This window comes from Misgurnus anguillicaudatus, chromosome 21 (assembly GCF_027580225.2).
Source record: "Misgurnus anguillicaudatus chromosome 21, ASM2758022v2, whole genome shotgun sequence".
Classification (NCBI taxonomy): domain Eukaryota; kingdom Metazoa; phylum Chordata; class Actinopteri; order Cypriniformes; family Cobitidae; genus Misgurnus; species Misgurnus anguillicaudatus.
In genome coordinates this window covers 6475187-6501681 of record NC_073357.2, presented here as the reverse complement: position 1 = coordinate 6501681, position 26495 = coordinate 6475187, and the positions used below count along the sequence as shown (strand labels likewise).

The 26495-nt window shown below is 34.7% G+C and overlaps 1 protein-coding gene across 2 annotated transcripts in view; it reads left to right on the top strand.

Annotated features, from left to right (window-relative positions):
• The window catches only part of efl1 (elongation factor like GTPase 1), a 160330-nt gene that overhangs the window by 32839 nt on the left and 100996 nt on the right, over positions 1 to 26495 (top strand). For both annotated transcript variants that reach the window (XM_073859644.1, XM_073859645.1), the window contains exons 13-15: positions 13166 to 13320; positions 16327 to 16493; positions 21451 to 21586. In XM_073859644.1, coding sequence (XP_073715745.1) covers positions 13166 to 13320; positions 16327 to 16493; positions 21451 to 21586 — 458 coding nt within the window. The remainder of the gene's footprint in view (positions 1 to 13165; positions 13321 to 16326; positions 16494 to 21450; positions 21587 to 26495) is intronic.

Genomic DNA, 26495 nt, shown 5'->3' with positions numbered 1-26495 from the left:
CATGAACCGTGCCACTCCTAGTAAAAATATCTAAAAATTCTTAAATTAAGTTGTATTTTCTTGATGAGCAAAACGACCCAAGAAAATAATTTCAGTTTTCAGACCAAAAACATCAATCCCAAGTGATTCTGTGCATAAAACAAGCAAAAAAAAAAAAAAAAACTGCCAATGAGGTAAGCAAAAAAAACCCCACTAAATTCTAGAAAAATTTGCTTACCCCAAAAACTTGCTTATATTAAAGGAAAACATCACAATTTTTCAATATTTTACTATGTTCTTACCTCAACTTTGATGAATTAATCCACACCTATCTTTGAATATGTTAGCATTTAGCCTAGCCCCATTCATTCCCATGGCTCCAAACAAACGTTTTTTTTTTTGTGCAATCATACTAAAGAAGTTTCCAACCGTCGGGTCGTGGTCCTGTAGTTCGAGTGAAAACTACAAAAACTTGCTTTACGGCAAACCAATCAGAGCCAGCTTTGCTGCAGTAGGCTAAATTATTTACGACAGTGGTAATGGACAATTCTGCTTCCAACCTGTAGGGGGAGCAAAGAGCAAAAACTCTTTAGTGTTGCTTTAACCAAGCTGGTCGCGCGATGAGAAGAATCAGCACCTGATAAACGCAAAGCTCACGTTGTATGAAGATAACTTGCCTGACTTTAATTATAAATACACAGCTCGTACTGTCCGACGTCATAGACCAACTAATCAATACAAAACTAATTTCATTATCGATTTTTAACGATTAGTCGTTGCAGCCCTACGGTATACAGCAACTTGGCCTATGCTAGTAAAGACGGTTCAGAATATACAAGTATGTGAAAGTAAGCCAATCATAACAACTGTACGGTTTAAAGAAACTTGATAATAGTGTGGAAATGAGCATATGTTTCCTTTAACATCTGAACGTATTCACCGGACACATATTCCTGTATGTGATCACTTACAGAGCGATTTGTCTCTTACATGTTCACAGCTCCATCAAAACATCTTTTCCTGAACGAAGGAGACAGATAGATTGAGCTAAATGGAGACGCTTTATACTTAGCACCGTCAAACGGCAATTTGCTCTCGCCAAGCATTTCTATTCCGTGTGCTCCGAACTCGCCGGAGACCAACTCCGTTTCATTCGGATCTGCTAGAGTCATCGAGGGACGAGCCCGGTGCGATTATGAACGGAAAAAGAGTCAGGGCGCAGTAATGAACTTCTGTTTATTCAGTCTAGCATCATGTCGGTTGCCTCGATCAGGAATGTTGCGGTTAATATGCCATCGCATTTCGGCCCTGACCGCCAGCTTCCCGCTAATCCGCCTTGGCAAGTGTGAGGAACGTTCTCCAGGCGCTTCAGAGAGATAATGGCCGACTGTGGAAGAAACGGGGCAAGATTTTATTGCCCCAGTGGGTATTTTTCCTGGTCGGGTTTGTTTTCTTTCGCTTGCTCTCAGACCCCCCCTCCTTTCCTTTTTGTCTCCCTTTTTTTCCCTGAGCTTTAAGCAGTCACACTGACAGGGTATCCAGGCATGAAGTTCTTCGTGACCTGAGATGATCCTTCTAAGGAGTCTTTGTCCTTCACACACGCGCACACACAGACAGGATGATTTATATTAAAACTAGCATGTTACATTTTTTAAATGCAAATAACACAGATTTTGGCAGGAAAATGCAAGAAATGCAAGAAACCTATTTATATTTGAGAGACAACAAATGACAACAAATGAAATCAGATGGTCTGTTCTTTCATTTGATATATTGTATGTTTATATATTTAAATAAGAACATTTTCTGGAAGGCATTAAACTTTTGTGGAAACCATAAAAAATGCTGGCGCTGGCTTTCAACTTTTTTTTAAATGCTGGCGGGGAAAGAGTTAAATAATAAACAACATGTAATTTTATGTTTAACTTTTCTTCCCCCTAACTGTACTGAAATTGAACCTAAATGTGACTAAATCGAGTTTGGGTCTATTCACGTCTTTGCATTGACTTTATGTAATCTACTCGCGTAAATTCGCGTTTGGTGTGTATGCCCCATTAGTATTTACTGATAAACAAAATGTATAGATTGAATGCACTGCAAGTCATGTTACACTCATGTTGGGTTATTTTCATCCCAGCATTGGGCCAAAACGGGACAAACCCAGCCCATGGGTTAAATGATCCCAGATAATGTTTATATTTGACCCAACAATGGGTTAAAATCATAGACTGTATAAAACGATTGACGTAGTGTCCGTGACATCACCCATAGGTTTGTGAAGATCGTTTTTGAAGCTTAAAGTAGGCGTTGCCATCCTGGTCGCACATCATTCGTGGATATCCGGAAATGCTTAAAGAGGCGGGACGTGGGTAAAACTGAGGTGATTGGTTGCTGAAACCACGCCCACCTAGCTCGACTCTAGTGACAGCAGTGGCAGTTCAACAATTACTCAAGTGGCCACACCCTTAATTATGCAAAACTTTAACTCAGCGTTCAGACCGCCACCTGAGAGAGCGTCAATAAAAGCTCTGGCTGCCCTGCCAACGACACTATAGAAAAGGTGTATTGACGCTCTGACACTCGAATGCATTCTCTGAACTCCTCTCAAGCTGAGGTTTCTACCTTCTGATTGGTTGCCGCCGAACGTTTCCACCTTCCGATTGGTTCCTGCCGTACCCTGTCATAGCTCATTACCATAAAGTTGAGCTTATTTCAACTTTTCTTGATGCTCACACACCGTACATGACGCTCCGCTGCTAGACTGAGCTCACCGCCGGCTCTCATTGAAAATGAATGACTTCCGGCTACTTTGACGCTCTCGCCGGTGACGTGTGAAGGCACGGTAAGGCTTAATATCATTTAAATGGATGAGTTACAAAAAAATTCACCCCACTTACAGTTGTCATGAAGGGCGAAATTAGCTATACAGACCAAAAACACTTTTTGTACCAGGCTGTAAACCTATTATTTTCTACTGTAAAGTTGGACATTTAACATGGAGGTCTATGGAAATTGACTAGAGCCCGACCGATAAATCTGCAGGCCGATATTATCGACCGATATATCGGCAGACCGATATTATCGACCGATATTAGGCATTTTCCAAACTATCGGTATCAGCCATTATGAATGCCGATACCGATAGTTTGGAAAATGCCTAATATCGGTCGATAATATCGGCCTGCCGATATATCGGTCAGACTCTAGTCAATTTTTAAATGAACATTTTAAAAAAACCGGACGAAACAGCATTCAACCATGTCATGAGTGTTGCCGTTGTATAATTTGTCCACCAGAGGGCACTCTACAACCTCCCTGTTGGCAACACTCGTGTATAACGCGTCACACATTCTTCAACCTGCTGATTCAGCCAGAGTCGGGCAGAGAGAACAACGGTTAAGTGAGTTCATGGTGAGTTGGTCACAAGACAATAACAAAAAACAAGTTAAATGCATTATCATATTATTTTAGTTAAAACTCATAAATAACTACAAATAACTATGTTAGGGAAATCTGTTAATGTTTTGTTGCGCGTTTCTGAAATAAAATAAAAATATCGTCCGATATATCGGAATACCAGATTTTTAAAACGAACAAACATTTATATCGGTATCTGCCTTTAATATCCTTTATCGGTCGGGCTCTAGAATTGACTCCCTTTTGGAGCCAGCCTCAAGTGGCCACTCGATGAATTGCAGTTTAAGTCACTTCCCCATTGGCTGTATCAGAGAGATCGGAAGGGTGCCCCTTGGTTAAAACAAAATATAACCTTTTTGACCTAACGTTAGGTTGACAAATAACCCAGCATTTTTAAAGCATCTGCAAAAAGTGTAAATGTAAAATCCTGGACACTAAAATGCATGGAGAATGCATATTATAATCACTACATAATATCATTGTAATAAATTTTTAATTGAAAAAGTTTAATTAATGCTACCTATTTGAACAATATGACCACTGTATAGAAAAAAGTCATGTGTGTCAGTGCTGATCAATGCAATACTGACTCACAAACTATATTTCAAAACAAGGACTTGCTTTATCGACAGACGGTATAATGATGTGCATCTGAATTATGGATAATTCAAACCTATCTGCTCCCTTGACATGTTGGGTTCGTTTTTCAATGTCTGTGTAATGCATTGCACAGATGTGTGCGAAGACACAAGCTGTTTGAGAACGTCAAACACACTCGGTATTAATAGCATTCAATTCAATATCACTTGTTATTGTTCGAACTTCTTCCAAAAATCGTCTCGCATCCCAGTATCCACGAGGTCCATCTCTGCTAGGATAAAAGAGTACTTTAATGCGCGAGGAGTCGAAACAAAACACTGTTTTCAAATATATCCAGAATAATGTGGCATAAACTTGGATTATTTCGTATTATCGGCTGCTTTCCATCGTCAAAGCTTCTGCCATCTGTTCAAGTCGTTTACTGTTTATATTTCCAGCCAAGATTTTTACTTGGGTTATATATCCTTCGGTAGTAGCAAAGTGAATGAAATATGTGTTGTGTGATGTGTGACAAGCAGTTAATGCGGGTGAAATTATGCAAAGAAGCATGAATTATGCATTATATTATGTAGTTTTGTTTAGTCGTTGCGCAAATGACATTTGTTTGGTTCAGGGACAAAATTTCAAGATTCAAGAAGTAAATGTCTTTTTAGGAATTACTAAACGGCAGTGCGGGGAGAACTCTCTATAGTTTGTCTATAAGACTATAAACGATGACATCATGTTTTGCAGGCTATGCCCTGAGCTTGATTTTTTTCTATTTTTTATATCTAAATTGTTCACATTAGTGATATGTACGAGAGACAACGTGATACTATTGAATGCATGTTGACACTCCCACATAAAAATGACCCTTGACCCCTGGCGGTGAAGAGATAAAACTAAGACCGTAGACGTAAAGGAAACTGGGTACATGGACATAAATCTCATGTTAGGCCAAGATCAGTTTTCATCTTATGAAGTTGTGATGGCTGTGACCCACATTTTAAAAGCAATGTTCCAGTTTCTTCGTATCATCATTATTTAAACCAACCCAAATATCTTGTGCTTTCGGGAGACCTTAAGAAAAGAACACAATGCTCATTGTGATTTATTAGATTTTTTTATGTTGAGTAACTTTTTGTAAAGCACATGCCACCATTTTGGCCTTTACTTGAGAAAAAATTGGTTTACCCAAAAAGATTAATATATTAAATGTATTGTTGTGTTATGTTACGTGTCCGCTAAATGGGTGTCTGTAAATATGACCTGTTACTCAAAAAAAAAAGAATATTCTGTCGCTTACTTTTACTTTTATACATTTCACACAGGTATATATTTTGAAAGATCCTTGTAACCAAGCAGATCTGGGGCACCATTGATTTTCATTGTTGGAAAAAATAATACCATGGAAGTGAATGGTGCCCCAGATCTGTTTAGTTATTAAATTTTTTTTTAAATAGCTCAATTGATGTTCAGCTCAACAAAGGAATTTCTGTAGGTTTGGAACAACTTGAGGTTAAAGGATTAGTCCACTTTCTAAAAAAAAGCTGATAATTTATTCACCACCATGTCATTCAAAATTTTGATGTCTTTCTTTGTTCAGTCCAGAAGAAATTATGTTTTTTAAAGGAAAGCATTCCAGGATTTTTATTATTTTAATGGACTTTAATGGACCCCAACACTTAACAGTTTTAATGCAGTTTAATATTGCAGTTTCAAAGGACTGTAAACAATTTCAAACGAGGCATAAGGGTCTTATCTAGCAATAAAAATAAAAAATATGCACTTTTAAACCACAACCCCTCGTCTTCCTCCTGTCCTGTGACCCGCCAGCACGACCTCACGCGATACGTCATGACGTCAAGAGGTCACGGATGACGTATTAAAACTACGCCCCAGTGTTTACAAGTGTGGACAAAGAGGGCCGTTCCGACGTTGTTGTATGTCGAATGTTACTAATTAACTCATTTACCGCCAGCCTTTTTGAAAAAAGTTGCCCACCGGCATTTTTGTGATTTTAACAAAAGTTTCACAAAATTCCTTGCAGGAAACATTATCTACTATAAATATATAAACATACAAATTATATCACATTAAAGAACATACCCTCTGCATTCAAACAAACAATAAACAAATAAACAAACAAACAAAATGGGGAAAAAACGTTTCATTATATATTTACTTTTTCCACTTAATTTAACCACTGAAATATGGATATTTTCTCTTCAAAAATACAACATTTTGAGCAAAAAGCTTAAAAAATTGCGTTTTTGTTAAGGAATTTATATTAGAGATCAGACTCAGAATGACTATCAAACATAAAGGCAGTTAAAATAAATCATTAAATCTTTTTAACTTCCGTTTTTGATAAATTCGGTTTGGCGCCATCCAGTGGATAAAAGCGGTATTAGCGGCACTTTGAAATTCGTCCAGAAAGGCATATTTATTAGTTAAATATTAACTCATAATTGACGAGATAACTCGTCAATGGCGGTGAATGAGTTAATGTCTTTGTGTCAGTGGTCCGCAAATTTTCGATTGTGGCAAGAAAAAAAAATTTTTCTTGCCAAAAATGACAATCGTTTCGCTAGATGGGGGCCTTGTGCCTCGTTTGGGATTGTTTGGAGTCCTTTGAAACTGGGATTTTAAACTGCATTAAAACTGTTAAGTGTTGGGGTCCATTGAAATGAGAAAAATCCTGGAATGTTTTCCTCAAAAAGCATAATTTCCTTTCGACTGACCAGATAAGGGTATCAACGGTTTGGATGGCGTGGTGGATGAGTAAATAACCCAGATTATTTTTTGAGAAAATTGACTAATCCTTTATGTAAATGAGGACCGGAGGTTTATTTTTGGGTAAACTATTATGTACTACTGGCACATCCGGGTACACAAAAGCGGCACAAAGCAATGTCCGCACACAGCTTCCTTAAGAAATCACTCAGATTGAACATGTCAAATAATTATATATCCACCCTGGCTGCCATAGAGTGTGAAAGATACATCCACAAACTTAATTTGGTCAATTTAAAAACATGTCCCTTCATTCAACCAGCATCAAATTGGTGTAACAACCCTACCCAGCGGCCAGAGGTGTCATCTACTCGTACCTCATCGAGTCAACAGAGAAGCCAGTAAATGATTTCACTTCGTATTTGAAAGTAAACATCTTTCTATTTATACAGTATGTCTACACTTTTCTGTCCAGCCATACAACTAGCCTTTAGCTTTCAATAGCATCATTCGTGATTCATTTCTATAACAACAAGATATAGATAATGATGGCAGGTAGCCTGGGCTAGTTTATAACAGACACTAAGACAGCCCAGCAGTTATCTATCTAAAATAACATGATGATCATGTAAATATTGAAGCTTACATAACTTAAAGCGTATGTTAAAGTGTCCTGCTTTCTAATCAAGCTTAAGATGTCATGCAATGCATTATTATTGAGTTATACCACGGGTCTGTTGAATTCTGTATTCTGATTGGTTGAGAAATGTTACGTGGGTATGCATTATTTTTTGATAACTTAACTTGTCAAATGTTTAAAAAATAGGCACCAGAGCAATGTTTGTCATAACCGTGGTATAAGAGGAATAGTTGACTTCGGTCCTTTTAATTATTTGAAATAATGCATTATTTTCTTATAATTCCCGTCATCAATTATTCCTAACATAATATTGCTCAATAATGTTTAGCCTGTCTGTGCTGTGAAAAGTAAACCACTTCCTCGTATGCCGGTTTATCGTATGCCGGTTTGTTTTCCCCTAAAAGTGGGCGTGAATCTGTTCAGAGACGTTGCGCCCGTTGTGAATATGCCTTGAAATGCACAGATTTGTTCAATGACGTAATTTATGCTGAAACAGGAAGTTGGGGCGGGGCATATGTTAAAAGTTGTTGAGGTGTATTGGGGCAAGTGAGAAACTTTAAAGGCTCTATCATATACCCGGCGCAATGCAGCGCAAGGTGCGACGCAAATGTATTTTGCTAGTTTCCACCCTGCGTAATTATAATTTTCACGTTTAGCGTCGCGTTGTTTAAATAGCAAATGCATTTGCGCCTCCTTTTGCGCCCATGGGCGTTCTGGTCTGAAAACGAGGTGTGTTCAGGTGCATTGTTGCCGCGTTGCTATTTTGAGGCAACTAAAATAGACTACGCCATTGACCAACAAAAACCTAGTCTAAAGTCAATGGCGCAATATGTTTTTTGTTATTTTTAGAGTACAAACCTTTTCTTGCATATTTGCAAATTATTTTAAGAGATTAAAATGATTATGTATGATATCAATATAGCCTACATTTACAGCAATTAAAAGCCTGCTATTTTTACTTCTATGACTGAAAGAAAACGGCTTTTAAAAGTTTTAATCAAAAATATTAACATTTTCAATAAAAATAAAAACAACACAATTTTTTAAACATTATTCTTAAACTGGGGATTTTCTTCCTCCGCTTAGTTTTTCAGTTTACAAAGTCCGTCATCTAAATAGGGATTAGACATAGCGCCAGCGAAACTGGCTTTTAAAGGTGATGAGAGCTGAGACTCTCATTGGTTTATAGCACGTTACGCCGAAATCACACCCATTAGTGATTAGGAAAATATGAGCAACCCTTTTCGACCGTGCGCTCGGCGCACAAACCATTTTTCCCGTCGTTAAATTAGCAAAAGTGGTATCGGACATGCCCATTTAGACCGTGCGCTTTAGAAAATGCGCTTAGATCGTTAAAATAGTTTTCAATGCTTACATGTTTTAAATGTGACTTTTGTCAATTTTTGAGTTTATAGATATCCTTGAGGTTATAATATTTATACTACAAGCCAAAGCACTAGATTTTGAATTCATGGGGCTTTTAATATCTGGATGCCTTGTTAAGGTTAGATTTACAGCATTTTTAAAAATAAATGTTAAAAAATATATAAAAAAGTAAAATATTAATATGCCACAAAGTGTTGTTGTTTTTACTGTGTAGTGGCACAAGAAGACATTTATGTACAACATTTTAACTCAAAAAATACATTTTTGTTTGGTAAAATTCATTTTTCAGAATGTGTCAGTACAAGAAGGGATTACGTCAGATATTTTGCACTCATTAAATGAACTTCTTCAAGAAACCTACAAAACACCAATGCATTCCTGTACCTTTGTGGTTACCATAGCAATGATCAATGTGGGTCATTGTGTGTGTGTGTGTGTTTGTGTGAGAGAGAGATTTGGTGTGTGGGAGTGTTGTCAGTCGCTCTTACACATGCAGCGTTCACATGTTGACTCTCCTGATTGGCTGCTGGTGCCAGGGGTTTTTATTAATGGCACAAGGCAGTTGGTAGGCAGAAAATTGGTTTGGCTTCTCGGTGCACAAAATATGGCTCTATTCTTTTCTATTCTATTTATATATGCATTATAATTATATAAAAAAAGAATATTAAAATTTCTATACAAATTTGTAAAAAGCTTTGTTTTGTCAAAAGATATTAATGTAACATTATGCTTCGCATAAAATTGAAAATAAATAAATGTTAATATGTGTATACATAAACTTGGGTCAGATTGGGTCCGATTTTGTGGGTTATTTGAGTTGGTTTTAAGCAAGCGTGAAAGAAAATTACGTAAACGACCATGCAATTTCATGTTTTAAACAGAGATGGCGATAGAGAGGCAACATTACGGATTGCATTATTGCTTTAAAAATATTTATTACCGTATAATTAACAACTTAATTACATTTGTGTCAGATCTCCATTGTAGCCGGAGTCAATTGTGGAAAACATCTGGAGTTTAATGTCTCGTGTGGTAAAAACTGACCAGATGTCTTTTACAAATAGATTTCCATACGGGTTTCACAATTTCAGATTTAGAGGCCATTTATATTTCCATTCATCCGTAATTGATATTCTTTGTCTTCTGGACTATTTAAAAACAATCATGGTTTTTAAAGACCTCGGCTAAAGGCAAAAGCGGCCGAGCTTGTAAAAGAGCTTCACGCTGTTTCCATTATTGTCAATAAGCGTCACATTCAGACTTGTGAAAAGGAAAACACAGTTGATTCTGAGCAGGTCTGAAATGAAACACTCGAAGTCCATGACATGATTGAAGCCCTTGTGGAGGAAAAGTAAACGTGGGGAAAACACTGACCTGAGTATTTATGCTTTATTGCGCAACTGCTGCATGATCAAAATATAATAAAGTAAGAGGAGGACTTGAGGTTTTTCTCTGGACTATATCCTATTTTTATGTCATTTGTGCTTCGTAGAGGTATGATTAACATTTCATGCCGATTTTCACTCACATCGTCATAACTAGCTTTGTTTACAGCTCTAAAGTCGTGAGTATATTTACAAGCGGTTCAGTTATAGCTCTCCTAGTCTCAGTGTGATTCGCGGATGTAAAGTTGAATTAGCCCAGGCCTGGGGTCGCTCCAAAACAGCCTTGTGATTTTTCGGGACACTGATTTGGTATGGAGTGTATATAAAGTGTAAATAAATAAATAAATGAATAAATACATACATGCATAAATGAATAAATACATTGTAAGTATAGAAGTACAGACATATATAAATACATTAATGCAGAAATAAATAATTCATTAATTAAATGCAGAAATAAATAAATGTAGAAATACAGAAATAAATTAATTAAAAAATACAGAAATTAATAATTAAATTGTAAATATCGAAATACAGAAATAAATAAATACATTAATGCAGAAATTAATAAATACATACATTAATAAATAAATTGTTAATACAGTGTAGCAATGCAAAGTCGACAACACCAAAACTCCAAAAGTATCAAAAATATTTATTATTTAAAACTAGTGCATGGCGTCAAGGTATTTTAAATAATAAATAGTTTTAAATAACAAATATTTTTGATACTTTTGGAGCTTTGGTGTTGCCGACTTTGCATTGCTACACTATTACGGGTTTTTTTGTTGAGCACCCAATCTAGATTGATCTGCATGCTTTAGCCTGCTTATTAAATATAGAAATACATAAATAAATAAATACATTACTTTTACCTTACTTTACTTTATGGTCCACGTAGTGGAAATTTGTCTCTGGCTTCACATACATCAATACAACAACACATAACACATAAAATACAATAAGAAAGGAGAATAAAAAAAAACGAAGTACACATCAATCATTACCATTTAAAATCTTGACAGCATTATTGCAGAAATAAATAAATGATGAAATACATAAATATATAAATAAATAAATACATTTTAAATATAGAAATACATAAATAAATAAATACATAAATGCAGAAAGAAATAATTAATTAAATGCAGACATACATAAATCTATTGTTTTTTCAAAAATATAACATTTTAATTTTATTACATTTATTTACTTATTTGTTTATTTCTGTGCAGTATGTTAATAAGGTAGGCGGTCCCCACCTCTCTCAATGCAGGATTGGTTAAAGTGAATTATTGTGGCTCCACTACTGCGGCTACATACATATAGTCCTTACATATGACGGACTTTTTAAGAACTATTGCTGCTGATTGCTGTGGGCTCCGCACGCATCAGCGACGCATTTAGCGTTGCCTCTTCCGGAGCAGGTTTGTCGCACATGCCACTTCGAGCAAAGCGTTTAGAGTTGCCTCGTCCGGAGAGCGTTTGCTGCCCATTGTGCTTTCACACAGACTGCGTTTGGAGCGCATGCAGCACAGCTTTGTGCCTGGCTGTGCACCACCAATATAACTATCACATGCTTGATCAATATCAGTTGCTAATGGAATGGTTTTAAACCGCATGCCTGAGCACCGTCTGAGCTGCGCATATTTTTTAGCACTCTGTTAGCATTTATACAGCATGCATGAGCAAAGCGGAAGCATGCAACAGTTTTACCATAAATGCATATACATATAAACGTACTATTTAGTTCTGCATTTAGGTATTAATTCATTTATTTATTTCTGTATTTCTACATTTATTTATTTCAGCATTTAATTATTACTTATTTATTTCTGCATTTATGTATTCATTTCTTTATGTATTTCTACACTTCTTTATTTCAGCATGAATTAATTACTTATTTATTTTTGAGTTCATGTATTTATTTATTTCTGTATTTCTACATTTATTTATTTCAGCATTTAATTTTTACTTATTTATTTCTGCATTTATGTATTCATTTCTTTATGTATTTCTACACTTATTTATTTCTGCATGAATTAATTACTTATTTATTTTTGAGTTCATGTATTTATTTATTTCTGTATTTCTACATTTATTTATTTCAGCATTTAATTTTTACTTATTTATTTCTGCATTAATTTCTTTATGTATTTCTACACTTATTTATTCCTGCATGAATTAATTACTTATTTTTTTTCTGAATTTATGTATTTATTTATTTCTACATTAATTTTATTTATTCATTTATTTATTTATATGAACTTCATTTTTTGTCCTTCATAACTTGGATGCTTGGATGTGAATAGACAATAAGAGTTCTTGTCTAACTTCACGCAATATTGAGCCAAAAAGTTGATTAGTAATTAAATTACTAAATAGTCAAAATAAAATCGAAAGTCGTGAGGAACTTCATAGTCAATGTGCTGCTTACTGTTTTCAACCAATCAGAGCGAACGTGCCATACGACCACAGATGTGTAGCTATGTTTAGCTTTAAAGCAGTTGTGATCTTTTGGAGGCAGTCACAACTCTTTTTATGATTTGTTTATAGTCTATAACCAACGTTTTCTGTCGTCTCCTCAGAAGGAGCCTTCACTTCGCTTAGGAATGGGTCTTAAATTGATGTGGTGGCCATTTGGAGGCAGATGCGGTTCAAATCTCGTGTTGGATCTACTGGTTAGGAGCGCAGAAGCAAATTATTGCCGTTTTCTTCGGGTTTGTTTTTACAGTGGAAAGCTGTGGCGCAGTTGTCAGTTGAACCACTTTTTGACAGCGGTTCCTGATTTCTTTTGAAACAGGCTGACTTTATGCAATTTGAGATTTATACTACAAAATCAGATATTGAATGACTTTTCCTGTAGTTCAAATGGTGAAGTGTGGTGTTTGCAACATGAGGGGTTCAATTGATTAAATACACATGCAAGTCAGTATATCACACATTTACACATTAACTGTAACCCTCCATAGTATCTCTAACTGTCAAGTTCTGATTTTCGGAGGAACATAACTGTGTATTTGTGTTGTTTTTGTACCCACAGGCCGTTGACTCAGGAAGAGATCGCCCAGCGAAGGGAACTGGCCAGGCAGCGGCACGTTGAGAGACAAACGACCAATCAAAGTGCAGAAACCCCAGGGTCACCTGATGATGGAGGGGCTTCAATCCCATCAACCCCTGACACCAACAGTGTCACAGGCAAGAACACAGTCAGTGCTGTTGTGTGTATGTGTGAGCGAAAGCAGATAGGATGTGTTTGCGTGGTGCAGAGTATAGTTCCCCTATAGTTTTTCTATTGTAATGGTTTTATTGTGGATGTGAGTATCGTGAGTATCATAGAAATGCAATAAAACATAAATATGGTCATTATAAAAATGTGATATAAAAATGGGAATATGATGCGGGCCAAATTTTTTACCTCTATTTTTAACTTTTATATATATATTTATATATATATCCGCACCCACAGATTTAATGGCAGTCATTGACAAGCACACATACCCCGCGCATGTTTGTGAGTCGTCATTGACAAGCAGTACATAAACCCTGCACGTGCTGTTTGCTGTGATCGTTTTTAATGATAGAGAACACGAACCGTTTGATATTTGATATTACATAAACTTACGGTGGAGTTAAAGGAATATTCAATTTTCTTAAAAGAAAAATCCAGATAATTTACTCACCACCATGTCATCCAAAATGTTTATCTCTTTCTTTGTTCAGTAGAGAAGAAATTATGTTTTTTGAGGAAAACATTGCAGGAATTTTATCATTTTAATGGACTTTAATAGAGCCCAACATTTAATACTTAACAGTTTTTTTCAACTGAGTTTCAAATGACTATAAACGATCCCAAACGAGGCATAAGGGTCTTATCTAGCGAAACGATTGTCATTTTTGACAAGAAAAATAAAAAATATATCTTTTAAACCACAACTTCTCATCCAAATCCGGTCGTGATGCGTCAGCGTGACCCCACGAAATACGTCATGACATCAAGAGGTCACAGAGGACGAACACGAAACTCCGCCCCAGTGTTTACAAATGTGTTGAAAGAGGACCGTACCGATGTTGTTGTATGTCAACTGATACTAATTAATGTCTTTGTGTCAGTTTATTGTTTACAATGGTCCCCAAATGTGCGTTTTATATATGTAACACGTGACCATCCCTACGTCACCACGCATTTACGTTAGGTTGCAATGTACCGGACCTATACGAAATGTTTTGGTTTAAAAGAGAATATTTTTTATTTTTCTTGTCAAAAATGACAATCATTTCACTAGATAAGACCCTAATGCCTCGTTTGGGATCGTTTATAGACCTTTGAAACTCCGTTGAAAAAACTGTTAAAGGCACACAAGGCAAGTCTGAGTATTATTTCTCTACTAGCTCCCCCTAGTGTCTGGGAGTAAATGCGTTCTATATCTGAGACTATACGAGACTGAAGGACACTGGGTCGGATACAGTGAACTTGCAAGTGGGGTATTCTTCCTACAGACGGTAGGGGCGGGCGAGAGAGTCTTCATTCGTCATGTAATGAGTCATTTAACCATATACCGACTTACGAAGATGATTTATTAACATAAAAATGCTGCCTTGTGTCCCTTTAAGTGTTAAGTATTAAATTGGGCTCTATTAAAGTCCATTAAAATGATAAAACTCCTGCAATGTTTTCCTCAAAAACATAATTCCTTCTCGACTGCACAAAGAAAGACATCAACATTTTGGATGACATGGTGGTGAGTAAATATCTGGATTTTTCTTTTAAGAAAATGGAATATTCCTTTAAGGTCGTCTATGTTCAGCCAGCATTCAGCACATGATCATAAATATTCAAAAACGTTTACAAGATGAATGCTCTCGTTATGTTTAATATAAAGTTTACATTGCATTAAAAAAATTATGACATTCGTATAAATTCATAATGAAAACGTATTAACACAAGCTTTTTTATTCTGCCATAATATATACGGTTTCATCGGACGCACGTGGTCCTACCTTTACTTTCGGTTTCAGTTTGAACAAATGCCTCTTGAACAAATGCCTCGTCGAAAATAACAAATGTTTTGGTTTCCTAGGTAAACTACGTGTTGTTTTTTGCTTGTTATATAAATGACGGTTAGTAGACATGCCCTTTACTGCTAATTGACAACAAGTGTTTTTTGATAGTTGGCCTGAATCTCTTTTCCAAAGTGTTTTGCAAAAATCATTAGGGGTGTAACGATTAACCGTGCAAATGCGCGTTTTGTCACTAAATGAATTTGAAAGAATTACGGTGAAATCCAGGCACATCCGAACGCCAGGGGGCGCTCCCGTGCAGAAACTCCCTTTGTGCCACAGAAGAAGTAGCATTACGAATGCTATTCCAGGAAATGTCTACAGGAATATTTATATCACTGTTCTTCAAATTGTTTCAGGTATTTTCATGGTAATAAAGAATATTTTAAATTATTTTGTTTAACGAGTGTTGCTTTTTTAAATGCACGTTATTAACGACTCCGACGCGTTATGATTTTAGACTGATAAGGACTTCCTACTGACCAAATGCCGTAGTACAGGCACAAGCTGTGCATGAAACAAAGAATCGCAGCCTTGCGATTCAGAATCGATTTTTTTTAATGGGACACACAGTTAAATCGTTACATCCCTAAAAATTATGCACCCCACCTTTAATTTAAATTGTTTAAACTTAAACATTTAAGTGCAATTTCTTTTTTTGCAAGTTTTTGCAATATCTTTGTTTATTTATTTTTTTTATCTACTAAATAAATATTTTAACTTACTTTTTTGCACTGCATTAAATGTATATATTTTATTAGAATGTATTTCTGGAAAACGTTTTATAAAAAGACATTTTATGTATAACACATTTGTTGACGTTGTGCCTAATAATAACGCCCCTTAACTGTGGTAATTAGAGATTGGCAGAATGAGCAACATTGTATAGAAATGCATGAATAGTGTTAAAGTGCTATATTTTTCTTGGTAGGCGATGATAAGAAAATTACTTGTGAAAGTGCTTTGGACATTGATAGTTATTCACAACGAAAGAAAAACAGTTTATTAAAAGGTTATGGTTTCAATAAATGGCTATTAAAAACTACAGTACATTTTATTAAAATGAGCTATGTTTTATTTAGACTTCTATTCTATTCTTTATTTCCTGCCTTTACAGTCATTAATAGTATGCACTATTTGCAGATACTCTGTGTGCGCAGGCGGAGGCTCTTTCTGTCAAAGCTGCGGTCGAGGATGAAAGCAAAGAGCATTTTGTGGCATTCGCTAGGGTCTACAGCGGAGTCGTCAGAAAAGGTCAAAGGGTTTTTGTGCTCGGACCCAAATACGACCCGTCGCTGGCGCTGAGAACGGTAAGCATCCGTCTCCGACTTCACAACTGCAGACAATTTCATTGTCTCCAGCCTTTTGATTTCATACACCATCACAGCTCTCACAGTCATTATCCGAGAATTAATGGAATAATCACACAATTAATAATCCTTTACCCTGATGAACTTGAACTCTGGAAAACCAAGTGCCTTGTTCGGGTTCATTTCCAATTAATTTCCTCGTGTTTGAAGCTGTCTGAAGCTAATTATTACACCATTACCTTCATACTATTAAAAGACTCATTGAAAACTCGGGCTAATCTGCATAAAGCCTTTATAGCTCTTTAAGAACATTTCAATTTAGCGGGACAATCTGCGACTCGCAAAAAGGTGACTTGATTTTTTATGCAAGGCGAAGACAAAAATAGTCAAAAAATCATTGTGTTCAGGATTTATTAAACTATTAAAGCGATTTGATTGGATTTAATTAGAATTTTATTGCAGGATGGATTTGGATTGAGGCCCATTCACACCAATTGCGATAACTAAAACGCTAACTATATTAGCGTCCAACCAATGAATGATAATGTTTGTTTCTTCTAGGCTTGCAGACTGCAGTTTATAGTTACAAATGTGCAAATTTGAATGGATTTATTTTATTGTCTGTCAGTGATTTATTGTTCAGAAATTAAATGAAATTGCTCCCAAAGTGATCTTAATGATGTTGTTCCTCTATATCTTCATTGTGGTGTGGATGCCGCTATTCTCTTAAAGCTCATGTTAATCCTGAGTACCTGTAGAGTAGTATTGCATCCTTTATATCTCCAAAGAGTCTTTAGTTTTATCAGATTGATAAAAGACAGATCAACTGTACCTTTACTAGCCTCTGGAGGTGTACTGTGGGCGGAGCGAGTCACGAGCAACAACACACACAAAACATTACAATTTACAATTTATGATTCCCTATGCACTACTCGACGAGCGCCAACAAACATAGACATTTGATGCAGTTTCAACGAATTCCAGAGTTAAACAAACACACACGCACAGTCTGTTGCTACCCGGATAAGCAAACTATATCCATTATTTCCATAATGCTGGGTTATTTGGGAAGCTGAACAAGCTTAAATTTCCCTCACAAACAACAACACAGTTCTCTGGTGAACACAAATTAAAATCTGGTTCAATTTTGGATTGAATCTGAATCAATTTTAGATTGAATCTGAATCAATTTTAGATTGAATCTGGAATAATTTAACATTTAATCTGGATCGATTTTAGATTGAATCTGGATTAATTTTAATTGAATCTAGATTAATTTAAAGTGAATCTGGATCAATTTTGGATTGAATCTGGATTAATTTTGGAGTGCAACAGAATTACTGTTGGATTAAATCTGGATTTTTTTTGATAGAATCTGGATTAATTTTAGATTAAATCTGGAATAATTTTTGCATTGAATCTGGATCAATTTTAGATTAAATCTGGAATAATTTTTGCATTGAATCTGGATCAATTTTAGATTGAATCTGGATTAATTTTGGAGTGCAACTGAATTACTTTTGAATTCAATCTGGAAATTTTTTGGATAGAATCTGGATCCATTTTAGATTGAATCTGGATTAATTTTAAGTGAATCTGAATTAATTATAAGTGAATCTGGATTAATTTTAAGTGAATAAATTTTAGATTGAACCTGGAATAATTCTGAATTGGATCAATTTTGGATAGAACCTGGATAAATTTTGGATAGAACCTGGAGTAATTTCAAGTGAATCTGGATTAATTTTAAGTGAATCTGGATTAATTTAAGTGAATCTGGATTAATTTAAGGAATCTGGATTAATTTCAAGTGAATCTGGATCAATTTTGGATATAACCTGGATCCATTTTAGATTGAATCTGGATTAATTCTGAAATAATTTTGGAGTAAATCTGAAATAATTTTGTATTGAATCTGTATCAAGTTTAAAGTGCAAATGGATTAATTTTAGATTGAATCTGGATTAATTTTAGATTTAATCTGAATCAATTTTAGATTGAATCTGGATCGATTTTAGATTGAATCTGGATTAATTTTAATTGAATCTAGGTTAATTTAAAGTGAATCTGGATCAATTTTGGATTGAATCTGGATTAATTTTGGAGTGCAACAGAATTACTGTTGGATTAAATCTGGATTTTTTTTTGATAGAATCTGGATTAATTTTAGATTAAATCTGGAATAATTTTTGCATTGAATCTGGATCAATTTTAGATTAAATCTGGAATAATTTTTGCATTGAATCTGGATCAATTTTAGATTGAATCTGGATTAATTTTGAAGTGCAACTGAATTACTTTTGAATTCAATCTGGAAATTTTTTGGATAGAATCTGGATCCATTTTAGATTGAATCTGGATTAATTTTAAGTGAATCTGAATTAATTATAAGTGAATCTGGATTAATTTTAAGTGAATCAATTTTAGATTGAACCTGGAATAATTCTGAATTGGATCAATTTTGGATAGAACCTGGATAAATTTTGGATAGAACCTGGATTAATTTCAAGTGAATCTGGATTAATTTTAAGTGAATCTGGATTAATTTCAAGTGAATCTGGATTAATTTAAGTAAATCTGGATTAATTTAACGAATCTGGATTAATTTCAAGTGAATCTGGATCAATTTTGGATATAACCTGGATCCATTTTAGATTGAATCTGGATTAATTCTGAAATAATTTTGGAGTAAATCTGAAATAATTTTGTATTGAATCTGTATCAAGTTTAAAGTGCAAATGGATTAATTTTAGATTGAATCTGGATTTATTTTAAGTGAATCTGGATTAATTTTAAATTAATCTGGATTAATTTCAAGTGAATCTGGATTAATTTCAAGTGAATCTGGATTAATTTCAAGTGAATCTGGATTAATTTCAAGTGAATCTGGATCAATTTTGGATATAACCTGGATCCATTTTAGATTGAATCTGGATTAATTTGAAGTGAATCTGAATTAATTATAAGTGAATCTGAATTAATTTTAAGTGAATCAATTTTAGATTGAACCTGGAATAATTTCTTGTGAGTCTGGATTAATTTTAAGTGAATCTGGATCAATTTTGGGTAGAACCTGGATCAATTTTGGATAGAACCTGGATCAATTTTGGATAGAACCTGGATCAATTTTGGATAGAACCTGGATTATAATTTCAAGTGAATCTGGATTAATTTTAAGTGAATCTGGATTAATTTAAGTGAATCTGGATTAATTTAAGTGAATCTGGATTAATTTAAGGAATCTGGATTAATTTCAAGTGAATCTGTATTAATTTTGGATTAATTCTGAAATAATTTTGGATTCAATCTGAAATAATTTTGGATTGAATCTGTATCAAGTTTAAAGTACAAATTGATTAATTTTAGATTGAATCTGGATTAATTTCAAGTGAATCTGGATTAATTTCAAGTGAATCTGGATCAATTTTGGATATAACCTGGATCCATTTTAGATTGAATCTGGATTAATTTGAAGTGAATCTGGATTAATTTCAAGTTAATCTGGATTAATTTTAAGTGAATCTGGATCAATTTTGGATAGATTCTGTATTCATTTTGGATTAATTCTGAAATAATTTTGGATTAAATCTGGAATAATTTTGTATTGAATCTGGATAAAGTTTAAAGTGCAAATGGGTCAATTTTGGATATAACCTGGATCCATTTTAGATTGAATCTGGATTAATTTGAAGTGAATCTGGATTAATTTCAAATTAATCTGGATTAATTTCAAGTTAATCTGGATTAATTTCAAGTTAATCTGGATTAATTTTAAGTGAATCTGGATCAATTTTGGATAGATTCTGTATTCATTTTGGATTAATTCTGAAATAATTTTGGATTAAATCTGGAATAATTTTGTATTGAATCTGTTTAAAGTGCAAATAGATTAATTTTAGATTGAATCTGGATTAATTTTAAGTGAATATGGATTAATTTTAAGTGAATATGGATTAATTTCAAGTTAATCTGGATTAATTTTAAGTGAATCTGGATCAATTTTGGATAGATTCTGTATTAATTTTGGATGAATTCTGAAATAATTTTGGATTAATTCTGAAATAATTTTGGATTAAATCTGGAATAATTTTGTATTTAATCTGTTTAAAGTGCAAATAGATTAATTTTAGATTGAATCTGGATTAATTTTAAGTGAATATGGATTAATTTTAAGTGAATATGGATTAATTTCAAGTTAATCTGGATTAATTTTAAGTGAATCTGGATCAATTTTGGATAGATTCTGTATTAATTTTGGATGAATTCTGAAATAATTTTGGATGAAATCTGGAATAATATTGTATTGAATCTGGATCCATTTTAGAGTGCAACTGGATTACTTTTTGATTGAACTGGATTAATTTTGGATTGAATCTGGAATTATTTTGGATTGAATTTGAATCAATTTTTGATTAAATCTAAAATAATTTTGGTTTGAATCTGGAATAATTTCCGAATGAATCTGGATTAATTTTAAGTGAATCTTAATGAATTGTTGTTTAAATATATTGTTTTATTGAATCTGATTCATTTTTGGATTTAATCTGATATAATTTTGGATTTAATCTGGAATCATTTTGTATTAAATTTGGATCAATTTTAGAGTGCAACTGGATTACTTTAGGATTGAATCTGGATACATTTTAGATTAAATCTGAAATAATTCTGGATTGAATCAAGTTTAAAGTGCAAATGGATTTAGGGTTGAATCTGGTTAATTTTAGATTGGATCTGAATATATTGCGAATTGAATCTGAATCAATTTTGGATTGAATCTGGATTAATTGCGGATTGAATTTGAATGTTCCAGATCAAAGAGTATTATGTTTAGATGAAAGATGTATAATTTGTTTTGTCTTTCTTTGTTTTCATCATGTTCACCATGAATGATTTATGCTGTCAGAAAAGATGAATTGTCTTGTTGCTGATCTTTGATATTTGTTGTTTTGGCCTTTAGCTGCCGGAAGGTTGTTCGGTGGCTGATGAGTTGCCTGCCGTTCCTCACATGGCCTGCTGTACCGTGGACAAACTTTACCTGCTGATGGGCCGTGAGCTGGAAGAACTGGACGAAGTTCCTTCAGGAAATGTTCTCGGTACGTCCTCTCGTTTTCTCATCACAGTTGCGGGATGAGCTTGAATCTGTCTTGATCCTTAACTTAGGAGATGTGGTTTTATACCTTATATATTCTGCTTTGATTTATAGTATGATTTCAGGATGACTTTCACTGTTGATCTTGCTTCTGAAAACGTTCTGTATGTCTCTCTACCTTTCCTGGATGCTGATTGGTCAATAGCAGGTTGTCTTATTAACAGTGCAATTTAGCATATTTTTCTATTAAATCTGTTTACCATTATAGTTGGTATAGAGTAGTGGTGAACTAACGCAAGGTTAATTGTAACATGGCTACTTTACATATTTATACAGGGCCGAGCAATCTCTGTGCTTTTGGTCTTTTTGTCTTACTGTCAGAAGATGATCTCCTTTGAATTTGTGTAGAGTTTTGATGTGTTTGGTTAAGATATTAAACAAAGAGTGTTTTGGAGGCATAAAAGTAAATTTCTTCATCTTTGAAGTCACCAAATCTAACCGCGGGAAAGTTGAAAAATTTGAGCTTTGGCAGAAAAACGCCACGCGTTAACCAATCAGGAGCTTGCTTTAGTAGTGACATGATTACAGGAAGCGAGCGGAATCGCAGAAGCCCCTCCCATGACGCAAATTTCCGCGTGAATGTCTCAATGACTAGAATTTCACGCGCGGCTTTCACGCGCGAATGAAGCGACTACACTCAAAATGTTCAAGCGTCCAACTACACGCGGTAGACGTGAATTTGACGCCTCAAACGCAGCAAAAGGTTGTGCCCCGCTCTCTCCTATATTTTTTTTAACAGAAGGATGTAACTTGGTTTTCATGTATGGTTATAATAATACTATAGTGCAGTTAATGCCAGGTTTACTTGATGTCTGGAAATGTGTTGATGTTGGCAAGCGATTGACATAGATAGGAGTTGGTCTTGTATTACTGAAATATTTGCTCAGAAGCATTGCAAATATGGCCGCCGAGTGAAGTGACTTTGGGACTTTGCTTACACTTGGAGGTTCCTTGCGTTCAGTGTCTTTGCTCAAGGGCTCAGTGTTAATGTTTTTCCTCGTGGGGGTTTTGAACAGCATATCACACCTGCCTTCTGATATGACAGCAAAGATAAATGACCCTATACTCAACTAAAGCGGCTTGTCACAATAGTCCCATCGCAGATTTCAGTCATTTTCTGATTGACACTACAAAACATCATGTGTGGCTCCACAAAACAATCATTGAGGGATATGAAGAGAGAAAAGTTCAGGAAGTAGTTTTGTCTTTTAGAGTTTTGGGTCGACATTTTCATTCATCATCTCCAGTTTGGTGTGTGTTTACATTCACAGATCACATTTCAATGCATGAAACAGGCGTTAAGCTAAGACTAATAATAGCTTTAAGGAATAGATAGTATTTTTTATAGTGTAGCTGCATGTTTAAACAAGCATTAAGATTTATGTGCAAATTTTATGACAGTGTTGTATATGTGACCGCATGAAGTTGCATGGGTGTATTTGTAGTAATAGCCAACAATACATTATATGAGTCAGAATTATCACTAAAATCATTAGAATATTAAGTAAAGATCTTGTTCAATGAAAATATTTTGTACATTTCCAATCGTAAATATGTCAAACATGTATTTGGACAACTTTAAATGTGATTTTCTCAATTTTACTCATATTCCTGATGTTCAAATAGTTATATCTCGCTCAAATATTGTCCTATCCTAACAAACCATACATCAATCATACATCAGCAAATATATTCAGCTTTTAGATGATGTATAAATCTCGTTTTCAAATAATTGACCCTTACAGTATGCAATTTGTGGTCCAAAATCACACCGTCATATCATACCGTCCATAATAACACTGGTATAATTTTTACATGATTAAAAAAGTCATTTCATGATATAAATGATATAGTGATGCGATGACAGATGGTGCATTTCCAATCCTTAATGCGCACAGCAACAACACCTGAGAGCAAGAGCAAGGTACGCAACCAAGCTGTAAAGGTACGCAAGAAGGAGATGCTAGTAGCTTGTGATGTGCGGCCAAAAAGTAAACACATGACTCAAGCGAGCATCACTGTGCAAATTACTTTAGTTACTGTTAAACTGAAGTGTTGAATGATTCTCACGAAATCTGTGTCCAGCATCAGAATTTTTAAAAAGCCCTTGAAGCCATGTTTTTTTTGCACATATAAGATTAAGGTCTGAATTTACTATAACCATCATTTTTAGAGGATTTAAAAAATATTTCCTATAAAATTATTTACATTTTTAGATTATAATTATCAAAAATTATCATTACCGCAACATGATATTACATTAAATATATGCATTTACAAACTCATGTTTCGGTAATGAGAACTAAAAAGTTGTGGAGGTACTATGACAAACAAAATTTTAAAAAAATAAGAACTGCTTACCTGGTAGCCATCTTGAGTGTCACAGTCAATGATGTCCCTTCCAACAATAAAAAAAAAGTTAGTTCCTTGTGGGCTTAAACAATGATTGAAAATTGTTGCGGAGGATGAGAAAAATTTTCTTGGACACATTTATATTCCTTATTATTGTCTCTACATTTACCAATGATCACCAAATATCGCATGTTTCTTTACTGTAAATGTTTATAGTATAACATGCACTGAAGCTTTTGATTTTTTTTTTATTTTTTTAATTATAAATATTACCATCTCAAAAAACCCAAATCCAGTCATGGACACATTGCGGTAATGAAAATTTTCCCCTTAAAGGCAGGATAGGCAGGAATTATCAAAAAAACTTTTTTACAAATTTGTTTAAACTGTCTTTATATACCAATACATAATTAAAATGTTAGTACTCTGAAAAAGAGAGTATAAAACTCGAGTGTCTGTAGACCTCCCACGACAGTTAATTATCTCCATTCGGGACAAAACAAATGATTGGCTTGCGCGACTATCACTCTCTCTCGCAACCATGGCACCACCCCTGTTGCTACGGGATCTGCCCAGACATGCGCACACCCGATTGATTTGAACGTGCACGAGGCACTCTAGGAAGAGCAAAAGTACGGCAGAGAAAGAACTTTCAGAACTCACAGTACCTGCATATGCAGTCAGGAAAGGCAAACAAGGCAAAAAAAGGAATAAATGAAGAAATCAAACGAGAGTAAATATCGCGTGGCTTTTCCCCGAGTCCATGATGCGGTAGCGGTATTGTCTGTGGAGTGTAGTCCTCATCAAAGTCAACAATGCTTTCATCACGGAAACTCTTACATGCAAAACACAGTATATGTTATGAATCTTCCACGAAATTCACCTTCATCACAGTGTAACTGATGGTAATTAAAAAACTTGTATCAATGCAATCTGTTTTTAGCTTTGTCTTATAAATATAACTAGCTCATTTACTGAATCAAACAAAATATATTTTAAACTTTACCAGTATCGATATGCTAGCTTAATAGTGAGTACTAAAAGCCATGCTATTTGTTTATATTCATAGTGATAAAGTTAGGTGTATTATTACATGTGATTGTGACATGATGTTACTACATGCACCGCGCTCCTTCCTCTCCGCTCGTCGGGTAAATGCTGCTCCCAGCAGAGGCGGTCAGCGTCGCGCATTCATGTGTTTTGGGGGCGTGGCTTTAGAAGAAACCCAGAAGGGAGGGGGTGGAGTGAATTGAAAAATGAGCTGTGTTTAAAACAGTCGTGAGAGGTCTGCAGACACTTGATTTTTATACTCTCTTTTTTAGAGTACTTACATTTTACTTATGTATTGGTATATAAAGACAGTTTAAACACATTTGTAAAAAGTTTTTTTAGATAATTCCTGCTTATCCTGCCTTTAATGCTATATGCTAGCGTTTAATGTTATAAGTTCTACTATTGACTTTACAGTTACGTTTTACAGGTCCATACTGAAAAAACACAAACATTATTCCTTAAAATCTCTATATTTGTCTGACACAGGCTCAAACATAAGGTCTGTTTACACACACACAGAGCTACTGAGTGAGCTGCTCCGTGAAACAGCCAATCAGAGCAGAGCTCAACATTATTATTCATGACCCTTTTTAGATAAGGTAATAATAGACCATTTCAATCTAAAGGTAAATCCTAGGGTTGTGTGGACATGTAAAACTATCTCTGGATATTTTTTGTACTTAATAAAACCACAAACCTTCTAGCAGAGAAAAATGTAACATATTATATCAATGCATTCTTTGGCACCTTTAAGGGTTTTTCGTAACACCTCACAATGGGATAAAAAATTCCTAAACAGTAAAATCAGACAGCAGTCAGACCATCAGTTGTGTTTATTATTTTCCACGGTCTTCACCTCATTCTGGCTGTCTTTATATCTCTCTGTAAGATCTGTGTGAAAATCATCCAGGACTCCTGTAGTTCTGAGTCAGCGTCCAGATACAGCAATTAAATTAAATTTATGATACGTAGCATTCCGGACGTCATAGATCTGTTTGCGGGTAATGCACTGATGAAATGTATCGTTTCTCATTCCAGATGCTCGGTCGCCTCTTTAAAACACATTACACTTGTGTATACACTTGGGTGATTCTCACGAAACTATTGAAACACCACGGCACTAATTATTTTAGCTTTAAAATGTGTAATATAGTAACATTAAAAAGCATCAGAATTAACACAATACTGTGTTCTACCTTGCACAATGTGTGATTTCAACATAAGAATTTATAATTGGAAATTTTATCTCATTTTCTGCTGAAATTCTCATTACCGCAATGTGTCCGGCTGTGTTTGAACATGCGTTATGTTGTAATTTAATCAAATTAACACAAAAATATTAAGAAAAAAAAGGATGTTTTGCTAGACTACTTTAGATGACAGAAAAAATATTCATGTATAATAATAATGAAGAAAAATTTGGAAAATGATGTGTCCATGCCTGATGT